Genomic DNA, 12,941 nt, shown 5'->3' with positions numbered 1-12,941 from the left:
GACATAATTTACATAATTAAATATATAATTCATACATGTTGGAATGTTAACCATAGAAGAAAATAATATATGTAGCAAAAATAAAGTAGAATAGCATAGAGTTTAATATTCTATTTGCAATATGTGAATTAAACTTTGTATTAAAAAATTTCAGATTACTATATACACCAAGATAAACCAAGGAAGATCGCATCCTATGCTAGGACACAGCTCACCAGTTATTTCTGAGAAGTCTCTTATTTTACTCATCTTAATACACCATAAAATTAGAAGTTTATCTTTTTTACAGTTAGTACGATTCTAGGTACTATTTTTCCTTCGAATTAGGTTTACGTTCTTAAGAAATACCTGTGGGAGGGAAGAAGAAAAATGTCATTTATGACCTAGTTTTTAACATATTTAAACATATGCATAGTTTTAATATAGTTATATTTTATTTTATTTTGTTTAAAGAATCTGTGGACTTTTAATTTACAGTCAAATCCTGAGAATGTAGATTAATGTGTATGTGGAGGGGACTGATCAGTACTTTTAGAAAGTTTAAATGATGACTTCCATCATTAAAGTTTTAAGATATCTGCATAAGCCAAAAAATGAACTTGACATCACCTAAATAACTCAAAAATATTCCTAAAATTTATTCATCTGTAATACTCTAATTCCTTGTTAAATACTTGGAAACAGATACTATCAGAGATGACTCCTCCAGAAAAAAACTCACGAAATCTCCAAACTCTGCAATTTTAAAGGGGCCTGTTTATCAGGTCTGTCCTCTATGAATCCTGTCCCAGGAGAATGTAAGTTTGCATAAGATATTTTAAATTATAATACAGTACTTGTTTTTTTGAGAAGTTTTCCAGTTATTAGGTTGCTTTTTGGACTTTGTGTACATTTACTCATTCGAATAAAATATATCAAAACAAAGAACAAGATAAACGTGGCTTGATTGATTGATTGATTTTTTTTTTTTAAACATGGCTTGACTTAGGTCACTTCAAGAGCCTAATGAGCTTTCTTGATTTACTCATGTTTTGCATTATTCAAAAGGTTTGAGATGGGATGAGAGTAACTGATTTGAATATCCTGCCACTGAACACTGAAATGATCTAACTTATTTTCTTAATCTAAAAAAAGGGAAATTTTTTAGTTCAGCAACTTTAAATATGCAGAATTGAGTGCCAATTATTATTATTAATTTGTAATTGCTTTTTCAATAAGAATAAGAAGAGTAACATCAACAATAGGTCAGAATTGTCTCAGTAATTGTCACAGCAAACCTATCAGATGGGTAAGTAAATCCCCATGCAGTTATTTGGGATAAATTAAGTTACACTGGCCAGATCGAGATATTCACAGATACTTCCAGACTACAGGTTCTCCAGGACTTTGATTTCCACCCTCGAAAGGTGAGGAACTTTAAAAGGGACTTGTCTGGGGTACTGGAACGCTGACGACATCCCCCTTCCCCGCTCCCACCCCCCAAATGTTGACTCTGTACTACACCAGAAAGAACTACTGATTAGAAAGATATTTGCAAAGAAACGAACACCTTTCAGTCTTTTGTACAGACTCTACTTTTGTAAATAAATGTTAGAATTTGCTTTTGATTTATCTAGGTCATACAAATACTTTATTGCCCTAGGTCTCCTAGGGTAATTTAGCCAGAATGAAAATTCTGACTTAATTTCACTCTGGCAAAATGCTTACATGTTCATTACATGTTTGAGTGTTTGCTTTTTCTTCTATTCTTCTAATACTTCCTCTCTTATTTTAACCTATATTGCACAAATCAAAATTTTAGGGCCCTACTTTTATTATATCCACTTTTATTATACTTCGACCAGTTAAAAAAAAGGTAGACCTTTAAATAGTTTTGTTCATCTAATGTGTATATGCATACGGTTTCTGCACAATAATGACATAACATTAAATGTTGAAATATTTTAAAAAATCACTGAGGACTTGTAAGACTGCCAAAAAGCTGTTTCTATTAATTCAATCACTGTTGAGGACATTTTTTATTAATTCAATAAACCATTTAGACCAAGCTTTAACACTAAGTGGAAAATCCACAGGTTAAGTTCATTTGGTGGTGCTAAAATCAGCTTCCTGGGCTTTTAAAATTGTTCAAAATTTCTTAAGAGAGTCAGGCTGTTAAACAGAAAAAGAAAAATTAATAAATACATACTCACATGTAGGTCTTCTATGCCTGTGAGCACAGAGGACTCACTGCTAATCTTTTGAGCAATCTAGCACATCTTTTGTAATCTAGGAAAAACATTTAAAAGTAAATTGTGTATATGGTCACTACAAATGTGGGGAAAATCATGTTAAATTGTTGTCTCTAATTCTTAATAATGATAGCTATAACTTAATAAACATCTAATCTAGCAAGTTCTTAACCTGGATTTTCTCATTAATTCTCCTGATGATGTAAACAGCTAGATGTTATTGTCATCTTCACTTTAGAGATGAGAAAACAGCCTCAAAATGTTAAGAATCTCATAGCTGGTAAGCAGTTTCATTCCAAAGCCCAAAGTTTCTCCACCCTGCTGTGCTACGACTTAATCATTCAGCCTAGATGCCAACAAGATTCATTTTCTCTAGTCATCAAACACAAGTAGTTTTTGAAAAAATCATAACAACTCTGACTCAACATCCCAAGTAAAATTAAATATCCCTCAAGATGACCAATTTAGTTAAAAAAAAATACAAAACCTTTAAAGTTCATTTTCTTTAAAAAGAAACTTTAGATTTAGAAAGGAATTTAAAAATAGCCAACTGAGTTACCACACTTAATGATGATTTGGGCAGTTTAAAGGGGAGCATTTAAATATAATGTTTGGAATTGCTATTTAGTTCAGTAACTTAAGCATCCAAAAGAATTCATTAGACAACCTTTAAAACGCACGCTACCGTTATTCAGAAAAGTCTATCACTCAGCATATAAATGATGCGATATGAAACTACTCGTAAAAACTTAGGGGGAAAGTTTGACTTACACTTCATGGTCATCTTTTGTTTTTTCCATTTATATAAGAGAGTGCCTTACTTATGCCAAGGAATTTGATAAATGATAAAAGGTTTATCATTTACCAAATGATAAATCCTGACAGACATTGTGGTCCTTAAGGAAATCTGGCTATTTTCAGATCTGTCTGAAATAGTCCCGATTAGAATGCGGTTTCATTCCTCACGGTGTCAACAGAACGCACACACCTTAAATTTAAGCACCGTCAATATTATAAACAGCACGTCAAACAATGTTTAGTCTATTATTTCCCACTCACAGACAGCTGAAGTTTAAAATCACATGCATTTACTGTTGGATAACGATTTTTTAAAAAGGACAAAAATGACCCAAGTTACTTACAAGCTGGTGTTGAGCAATCCCTGGTGTTGTGGTAGAGCCTGTGGAAATGCTTGCTACACTCGGCTGAAAACGTGACCGGCCCTATCGGACAGGAAAAGAACGCTTAGGATACACATAGGTGTGTTTTCCAATCAAATCTGCCAGCACTTTATGGATAGAGATAGTATAACTGGTTTACATCTTTCCATGTCCTTAAAAGACCTTGCCTGCGGGCACGTCTCCTCCCCCAGACTCTGGGGCAGGCAGTGAGGTGTAATCTGTGAAAAACAATCGAAATTCACTCCACATTCTCAACATCTCACATAATGGAACATAATTCGATTTCAGGAGAACTCCTCAGAATAAGTAAGAGGGAAAAGCTCTAGACAGAAAAAAAAAAAATCTGCAGAGAGCAAATCAAGTGGATGTGAAAGAATAAATAATAAATATCCACGGTTTCCACTTTCTGTTCTCCAGTTTTTTATTTAATAGGAATGAATGTTTATATGCAGAGACATTTATTCCATTTTCTACTTAGAGTGATTTGTGTCAAGGATGACCGTAAGGTGGACGGGGTCTTGAGACTTCCATTACTTTCCCCACAAACCCAAGACAGTCCTCACCAAGATTCATCCGTACATCTGGAGTCTGCTTTTTGTGGACGTGGTAGAAGTAGGGGAGCCCACAGTGCCACTACCAGGGTTCTAGAAACATCAGGAAATTTCTTCCACTTCCCAGTGCCTCAGGAGGGTGTTCACCCCCTCGTTCCAAAGTTAATTAACAAGGTGGCCCTGGGCTTTGGTCAAGGGGGAACCCACATCTTTCCCAGCTTATAGGCCTGAGATGTAAAACAGGGAAAGGCGGGGGGATGACTAGGAACAGAGTAAAGGTCAGGGTGCACGCCTGGAATTAAGTGATTTGCTAGAACATGGGGCACAGGATGATTCACCAAGTTGATACGAAGAACCACGGAGTGTCGTGGGCGAGAAAGCCAGCGGTGCTTACCATGTGACATATGGAAGGGAATCTGCCCTGCCCCGTGCGAAACACTTCCGCTGCGTCGCTGGCCGGGAGCACAGCTAAATCCCTAGCACACCACGGACGACGCGTCGCGGAGCAACTCCACCCGCCGCCCAGCCACGCTCTGCCCGGCGGCCACGCGCACCCTTGCCTAAACTGGCCGCCCGGTCCTGCCCCAAACCGCACCACGCGTGCAGAGGATTGCTTCTGACCAGGGTGCCTCGCGCATCCGGGAAAACCCTACTCATCCTCAGAGCCCAGCGTATACATTGTGTCCACGACAGCCTTTTCTGGTAGTTCTCGGCAAAACTGTCCACTCCCTGTGTCTCCCTAAAATCCTGTTTACGCTTCTATCATTCACCCAGATCTGCTTCACATCACCATTAAAACAAGCTAACAGCATTTGCCTACCTCCCTGACAGGACCGTGAGCCTCTAACAGACGTTTATTTTCATATCCTCAGTGCCTCATGCAGTAATAGGCTACAATCTTTTCATTTAATTGAATCACTGATAAAGTTCATGCCTACCTGTGAAATGCTTTATGAATCTGTCTTTTAAGTTCAAATCTCTTGGGAATATTTCTGAAAAGAAAAAAAAACTTCAGAATTTCTTGAATGCACTTCCATCATTAAAAAATATCCTTATAAACACTAGTTCAGAAGGATATCTGCACCCCCGTGTTCATTGTAGCATTACTTACAATAGCCAAGATACGGAAGCAACCTAAGTGCTTGTTCATTGTTCATTGATGGATGAATGAATGTGGTATATATGTATACAACGGAATAGTACTCAGCCATAAAAAAGAATGATACCCTGCCATTTGTGACAACATGGATGGACCTAGAGGAAATTACATTAAGTGAAATAAATCAGACAGGAAAGACAAATACTACATGATTTCACTTACACGTGGAATCTAAAAAACAAAACAAATGAACAAACAAAACTAAGTTCACAGAAACAGAGAACAGAACAGTAGTTGCCAGAGGGGAGGGGCATTGGGGAGGAAGCAGAATAGGTGATGAAGGAGGTCTTGAGGTACCAACCTCCGGTTATAAAATAAATAAGTCATGGGGGTGCGATGGACAGCATGAGGATATAGTCAGTAATATTGTAGAGCACATTAGAAAGTTGCCAAGAGTAAATCCTGAAAGTTAACTATGTACGGTGACGGCTGGTAACCAGACTTCTCGTGGTGATCGTTTTACAATGTATACAAATATCGAAACATTATGCTGTACGCCTGAAACCAAGGTAATGTTGTATGTCAATTTTGCCTCAATAAAAAAATTTTAATATCTTCACAAGTAGACTATAATGACAAGCACTAAACACATGAGCTTGTGGTTGTTCACGCAGCTGATTCCAAGTCTGTGTGTCCAGCCCTGGCCAGGGTGACGGGCAGAGGTGAGGTAAGGATGCTGACCTTCCTTTATGAACTTTGCCTAAGGGTGAGGAGAAGGCCAGGATTTTAGGCAAGGGAGTGATACCATCAGGCTTCATTTTTAAAGATCATCATGCCTGGTACGGAGGGGCGAGAATAGACGCAGAGACGAGATAAACGGTTTACAGAGAAGTTACCGTGCATCTATCGAACAGCGCTGGCCTGTGGAGGGGTTAGCAAACTGCCCTCAGGAGTCATCTTGCCCCACGCCTGTTTCTGTAAATAAAGTTTTATTGGACCACAGCCATTCTCATTATTTACGTGTGGCCTACGCCTGCTTTCGTGCTACGATGCAGGGGCAACACATTGTTGCAGAGATTGTAGGGCCCACCAAGCCCCAAATATTTTGAAAATGTTTGAAATAGAGAAAGGTTGCCAGTGCCTGCTCTGTCGCATCCTATTTGTATTCAACTAAAATGGTGATTGTCTGCAAAGAGGCAACAGGGGCAAGGATTCTGGGGTGGGAGGGAAGAGAGATTTTTCAGTGCATACTCTTCTCATTAACTTTAACATTTTTTAAAATTTATTTATTTATTTATTTTTGGCTGTGTTGGGTCACCAGGGAAGTCCAACTTTAACTTTTTTCAACGTAAATCTGTTTTCATTTTTCAATAAGCAACTAGTTAATTGAAAATGAGTCTGTATTTAAGGATTAGATGCCCTGGTGATAACTTTTGATGAACAAAATATCAAATGAAGGACTGAATATGAGAGAACTACCCCCAACAACAAAATGAGACAATTGAGCTCTGTTGGAAAACAGTCTTAACAATTGGCTTCCATTATAGAAATGGAAGCCACATATGTAATTTAAAATTTTTAGTAGCCACATTCTAAAAAGTAAAAAAAAGTTGAAAAATTAAAATTAATTTTAATTAAATTAAAATTAAATTAATACTTTATTTAACCCATTATATCCAAAATATTATCCTTTCAATACGTGATCAATATTTTAAAATTACTAGTAAGATAGTCTACATTTTTTTATACTAAGTTTTCAAAATCCAAGGTGTATTTTACACTCACAGCACACCTCAGTTTGGACCAGCCGCAGTGCAAGTGTTCAGTACTCGTAGGTGCCCAGTGGCTACCATGTTGGACGGCACAAGAATAGAATGTAGGCTTCACCCCTCTGGTATCTAAGGACAACGGTATAGGAGATTACGTGTACAGATGGATTAAAAATAAAAGGATCCCAGGACTTCCCTGGTGGTGCAGTGGTTAAGAATCCGTCTGCCAATGCAGGGGACACAGGTTCGAGCCCTGGTCCAGGAAGATCCCACATGCCGCGGAGCAACTAAGTCCGTGCGCCACAGCTACCGAGCCTGCGCTCTAGAGCCCACGTGCCACAACTACTGAGTCCGCATGCTGCAACTACTGAAGCCCACGCGTCTAGAGCCCATGCTCCACAACAAGAGAAGCCACCGCAATGAGAAGCCCGCGCACCGCAACGAAGACCCAACGCAGCCATAAATAAATAAATAGTTAAAATAAATAAATAAAAGAATCCCTAGGTAATGCTTGATGATTATCCTGGAACAACTTGAATAATTTATCATCTCATTCATCCAATTTATGAAAATTTCTAGTTTTCATTTAACCAAAACAGTTACCATCTGCCACCCTCAACAATTTTAAGTTTACAATAATATATTTTTAAAGGAACAGACTTGCATATTATGTATATAATGTTGGCAAGCTTATCTCTTGTACCTATTTCTTGTTAAAAATGAGCAGAGATCATGTGAAATAATAAAAAAATCATAATACAGAACAGCTAGAAAATAACAGAAAATGTTTAGTGTTTGCTTTTACTTGCATATAACGTAATATCTTACCATAAAGATAATTTGCTCTGCCATGATCGATTCTTTACAAAGCCATGTTAGTGAATCCTTAGTACCTTTGGAAGTACTGAAGGGCATTACTTTATGTTTTAATCTAGCATTTTTCATGTACTTGAATTGAAATGTTTGTTATATAGTTCCCTGAGTTATCATTTCCTTTAGTTAAGGAGCTGGCATGATTATTCTCCTTCTAAATATATAAAAACAATTCTACTTTCAAAAATAAGAACTAGATTTATTACATCAGTGCTGAGAGAATCACTGAGGGAAAATATAAGTATTTGAAAAAAATTCATGTTTATTAATAACTCTGTTCCACGGGTCTTCTGGGAGCTTGTAAGAAATATAGAATTTCAGGCCCAGACCTATAGAGTCACTTTCACAAGAACTCCTAGGAGATTTATTTGCACATTCAAGTTTGAAAGCAGTAATCTAAATGTTCCAAACAAGATACAAAACTTCTTGAATATTCAACAGTGAATTACTTCATAATCAATAAGTTATAATATTATTACTAATGTATTTGTAGTCTGTGATTATTAAAAGACAAGACACAGAATTCTTTCCAGTAAAATTATGTCATCATGGGGGGTTTTGTTGGTGGTGTTTTGAATTTTTATCACTTCTTTACTTTCGGGCACTACAGGGTGCTCCAGGCTCATCCTGAATCACTTCCTGTCTCGGTGTTAGTATCAGTCATTTCTCCAAGGAGCCCTGGTTCCTCTTATAGAGGATGGTATTAGAAACCAAAGTCTGGGAATTCCCTGGTGGTCCAGTGGTTAGGACTCGGCACTTTTACTGCCTAGGGCCTGGGTTCGATCCCTGGTCGAGGAACTAAGAACCCACAAGCTGCGTCGAGGGCAAAAAAAAGGAAACCAAAGTCTGGGTACCAGGTGTGCTTGTTGCTCCTGGGGCATGCTTGTTTCCAGGCCCGCGCAGCTGACGGAGCAAAGAAACATATATGTGGTATGTATGGGCACCCTGATTTTTAATATACCTAGTGTTTAGATTATTTAAAATTGTACCACAATACTTGCTAAAATATATTTTTGGAATGTACAGTATCTGTCATATTTCACTGATAATATTACAAAGAATTTAGGATTTAGATTTTTTTTTTTTTTTTCACACGGAAATAGCTGCAAAGACATCATGCAGGAAGAGGGCCTGGAAGGAGAGGTGAATTCTGACAGGCAGAGATGACAGAAATACGTTCCAGGAGCTGGCAGAATAGCACAGGCAGCGGCTACGGCATCTGTAAGGAGTAGGCCCAACCCATGCGACCTGCACCCTGTGAGAACCACAGAAGGGAAGATGGGGCAGGTCACAGGGGACTTCAATGTCCTGCCTTCAAGAGAAGTTAGGGCTTTTTTGGAAAATCCAGAGAAGCCACTGCAGATCTGTGACTGGGGAGGAAACAGCCTGGCACTACTGAGAATATTCATTTGTACTGAAATTAACACAACATTGTAAATCAACTATAGTCCAATATAAAATTTTTAAAAATTTTTAAAAAGACACTTAAAGCACCTACTTTTCAGCACTTACGATAAGATCAACCTAAGTAATATGTATTTTATTTTTTAAATTACAATTAAAATGATGTATTAATCTCAAAAAAAAGAATATTCATTTGTAATTGTTTGTAAGAACCTCTCCAAAATGGTCTTCACATTCCTGCCTTAAGCCTCATGCCAGCAAGGTTTTACATCAAAAACAAACAAACAAACCCAAAAAAACCCAGCAACACAAATCTGATTCCATGAAGCCTGCAGAAGAATGTAAATGTTCAGTGACATCTCTTGAAAAGGCAAAGCTTTTCCATCAAAACTTTCTAAAAGTCCCCCTTATACTTCCATCTCCCGAATTTCACACCAATTCCTTCTCTGTCCCAAATTCCTCCAACCCCCCTCTCTAGCCCCACCACTGCCATTTCTCAGACATCTGACTCTGTCTTCATTTCAGTGACGAGTACCCCAGAGCTCCCTTTCTTTTGCAGAGTTCTGGGAACGATTCTTTGCTCCATTCTGCTGGTGTGATGGTCAGACAACAGTGGGGAGAAGGGATACAGGTTATGAAAACACACACTTTCCATGCTTAGCCCAATGAGGCAGCCCAGCAGGGGGCACTACCCGAGTTAGGGAGACAGTGTGACATTGTCCTGAGGCTTGAACCAGGGTGATGGGCAGGACAATACAAAGGAAGGATCAGATTGTAGAGACATTGGGAGTGGGGTTTGGTCATTAACCTGAGCTCCTTCACCACGAGTCAGTAATGTTGGTTAACTCCGTATTCCCACGCCCATCAGAGCACGTCAGGTGTGTGCTGTGAGTGGCTAGATGAACTGATGGATGGGTGATGCGTGAACAATGCATGGGGCGGGGAGGAAGGGGGGCCGGGGATGGTGAATCCTGAGGGTGATGGGTACCTACCTCTCACACCTCCTCCTTCCCAGTGACCCCTCCAATTCTAATGGCATCCTCACTGGTCACCCTCTCACCTGAGGCTTCCCCACTTACTGCTTCCCCTACTAGACCGATCCCTGCACCTCGAGCCTCACGGGAGTGTTTAGGGAAGCTGCTGACCTACAGAAAAGGGCGGCACCACAGCTGCAGATGCAGCAAGGGTTTCAGAGCCCAGAGCGCATGCGAAGGCCCGGGTGATGGTGTTTACTAGGTCGCAGAATCATGGGGTCAGAATTCCAGAGGTACCTGGCAGGGGTGACAGTCCTTAGCCCCCAGAGCCTGGGAGATGTTTCCTCCTGGATGAGCTGTGACCCCCGCCACACCCGAGTGTGCCTGTGAGGACCACCTGGATAGGGCCGGCTCACGTCCTTGTTGGTCCCTGACCCATGTCCGAGTGTCCCCTTCACTTTCACAGACCCAGATCCAGATGTGAAGAGTCACCCTTCCTCCTCACGTCATCCAAAGACTACCTCACAAACAGCTGGAGAAAGCAGCCGATGTGGAGCACAGATCACTCTCTGCCGGGCTATGTTGTTTTTTTAAACTTTGGATTGTTGCCACTTACTTTAACTTTTAATAAAATATTCTTTCTCCCTAGAAACTCACTTCGGTAAGGCTTCAGCCTTTTACAGCGAAAAGATCTGTTAAACTTCAATGACTCAGGTCTGAATTAATGTTACCACAAATGTTCCTACAGTTGGAGACTTTCTCCCACTCTTTTACTTTCCAAAGTGACATTCCATTCTGAGATAAACATTGGGGCCAAGAACAGTGGCAAGTCCGAGGACGCGAAGGGTGTGGTGCCATCCCTGCATCACTGCGGTGGTCACCGTCCGTGCCCAGCTCCCCGCCGGGAAAGCCCCGTGCGTCCCCAGCACCCTGGAAAGCCCTGCCCAGCCCTGGACGAGGTCCTGGGGCTCAGTGACCCGTCTCAGCTTCCTGGACCTTCTCCATCCCCTGCCTCCCCTTCAGCCCGTCACTGGCCTCCTCTTTGGGTCTACCTGCGCGCCAGCCTCCCCGCCTCCCCACCCAGAACGTGCCCTCGGAGCGCAGACGCCTGACTGCCCGCTCCCCTGGGTGGCCTGGGCCTCTGCATGGTGACTGGCATGTAGCAAGTACTGGAGGAAAATTTGTGCAGCGAATATGTATGTATTTATATCGTAACTATCATGAAGGAAAAACGGTCCTAAGAAACCCCTCTCTGCTTTGTTCAAAGTGAAGTAAGAGGCAGAGGAGCCAGGAGATGACAGCAAGGCTGACGTGGGCTGCGACCTCTCGGGTGACCCCCGGGGAGGGGCGCCTACTGCTGCCCGTCGTCGCTCCGCAGGTGCGCGGGCTCCCGGCGGAGGCGCGTCTGAGCGGCTCCCTCCTCCTGCCCCGCCCCGGCCTTGCGGCCCCAAGCGACCCGCAGCCCCGTCGGGCCGCTTCGCCCGGGCTTCTCACGGTTACTCCTCGTTCGGCCGCCTTGGGGTGTCTCAGGACCCCTCGTGTCGCCTCCTTTTTCTCCTTGTTCTCGTCCCCACCACGCGCTGGGCAGCTCGGTGGCCAGGAGCCCGGGCGCCTGGAGCTGATCCGGGAGCCGCGGCGGCGGGTGCAGCCTGCTCAGCCGCCCAGCCCTGCGCCAGCTCCGGGGGGCGCAAGGGGGCGTCCCGGCGCGCGACGCCAGGGACCTGGCCCAATCCCCACACGCGGGCTGACCACCTGTCCGCCCCGCCTCGGCCGCTGGGGCTGAGCCGCCTGTCCTCGGGCTCCGGGCCCCGCTTCCGAGGCCCGGCCTCTCTCACGGGGAAGGGGCGCACGAGCCGGTTCCTCCGCGGGATGGGTTCCTGGATACTTACGTCTCGGCCGCGGTGCGTCTCACCAGCTCCTGGCCTCTTTCCCCGAGCGCGCGCCGTCGGCGGCGAGGGCGGCCGGCCTGTTCCCGCGGTGCGCGCGCCTCTCCGGGCCGCCCGCGTCCCCCCGCCCCGGGCTCGGCGCACGGGGCCGCTTACCTGCGCTCCGGGAGGCCGCGGGGAGGGACCGCCAGGGCTTCGGCTCCTCGCCCGCGACGCGCGCGCCCCTGCGGCCCCCGGGCCTCCCCTGGGTCCCGCGCGGCGACAGGACCAGCGCCAGCAGGAGCAGCGCGGGCAGCCGGGCGCTTGGCCTCGCCGGTCGCATGGGCGCGCGGGAGCGGCCGGGGGGAGATCAGGCGGGTCCCGGGCGGAGGCGGAGGGTCCGCGCCCCGAGGACGGACGGCGGGCGACCCCTGCGCGCCTCGGGGAGGGACGCAGGACGAGCACACGGGCGGGGACGCGCGGCTGCCCCGGGCACCTGGGCGAGGCCCAGCGCGCGGATGCTCACAGGTCCGCGCGGCCTCCCCGACGGCCCCGCCTCGGCTCTGCGGGTGTCCGGGCTCCCCGCGCAAGGCCGGCTCTGCCCGCCGCCCCGTCCAGCCCACGGGGATCCAGAGACCCAACTTCACGGCCGGGACCGAGGAGAGCAGCGCGGGAGCGGCGCGCGGCGGCGGAGACGCAGCTGCTGGGAGGGAAGGTGCGGGTCCCCTGAGCTCGAGCCCCGCCCCCAGCCCCTCGCCCCGCCCCCAGCTCGGAGCTGGCGGAAGAAGGATATAGAAACGACCGTGCGTCAGGGACTCCCCATCAACTCTCCGTCAGGGAAAAACACCCTCAGACCGTATCATCTATGGCTGAAACCGTTTACCAGCCTCCCTCTGTTTCCCCAGCCCAGTCGACCACTTTTCTACTCTGTTTCTATCAGTTTGACTTTTAAAAAATTCCATATGTAAGTGATATCATGCGGTATTTGTCCTGT

The 12,941-nt window shown here is 44.4% G+C and overlaps 1 protein-coding gene and 1 non-coding gene across 2 annotated transcripts; one reads left to right on the top strand and one right to left on the bottom strand.

Annotated features, from left to right (window-relative positions):
* Positions 1 to 303: 303 nt before the first annotated feature.
* Positions 304 to 12,290, bottom strand: ALKAL1 (ALK and LTK ligand 1). The gene is made up of 5 exons (XM_059902383.1): positions 12,125 to 12,290; positions 4,902 to 4,955; positions 3,374 to 3,454; positions 2,193 to 2,268; positions 304 to 348 (listed from the first exon to the last, which is right to left on the bottom strand). Exons 1-4 carry the CDS (start codon positions 12,288 to 12,290, stop codon positions 2,204 to 2,206), a joined length of 366 nt encoding a protein of 121 aa, XP_059758366.1. The 3' UTR covers positions 304 to 348; positions 2,193 to 2,203.
* TRNAK-UUU (transfer RNA lysine (anticodon UUU)) lies at positions 8,430 to 8,502 on the top strand. Its single transcript has one exon. It is a non-coding gene; the product is annotated as a tRNA-Lys (tRNA).
* Positions 12,291 to 12,941: the final 651 nt, after the last annotated feature.

Source organism: Balaenoptera ricei, chromosome 17, assembly GCF_028023285.1.
Source record: "Balaenoptera ricei isolate mBalRic1 chromosome 17, mBalRic1.hap2, whole genome shotgun sequence".
In the NCBI taxonomy this organism is placed as follows: Eukaryota; Metazoa; Chordata; class Mammalia; order Artiodactyla; family Balaenopteridae; genus Balaenoptera; species Balaenoptera ricei.
Note: the sequence above shows the minus strand (reverse complement) of the source record. Positions and strands in the feature narration are given on the sequence as shown.

Excerpts from the sequence above, each read along its gene's own strand:
- ALKAL1 (XM_059902383.1), bottom strand. The coding sequence starts at position 12,290 with ATGCGACCGGCGAGGCCAAGCGCCCGGCTGCCCGCGCTGCTCCTGCTG. Across the intron at positions 3,455-4,901 it reads ATTCATAAAGCATTTCACAG|GGCCGGTCACGTTTTCAGCC; the intron begins GTAGGCATGAAC and ends CCTGTCCGATAG. Across the intron at positions 2,269-3,373 it reads GGATTGCTCAACACCAGCTT|ATTACAAAAGATGTGCTAGA; the intron begins GTAAGTAACTTG and ends TGTTTTTCCTAG.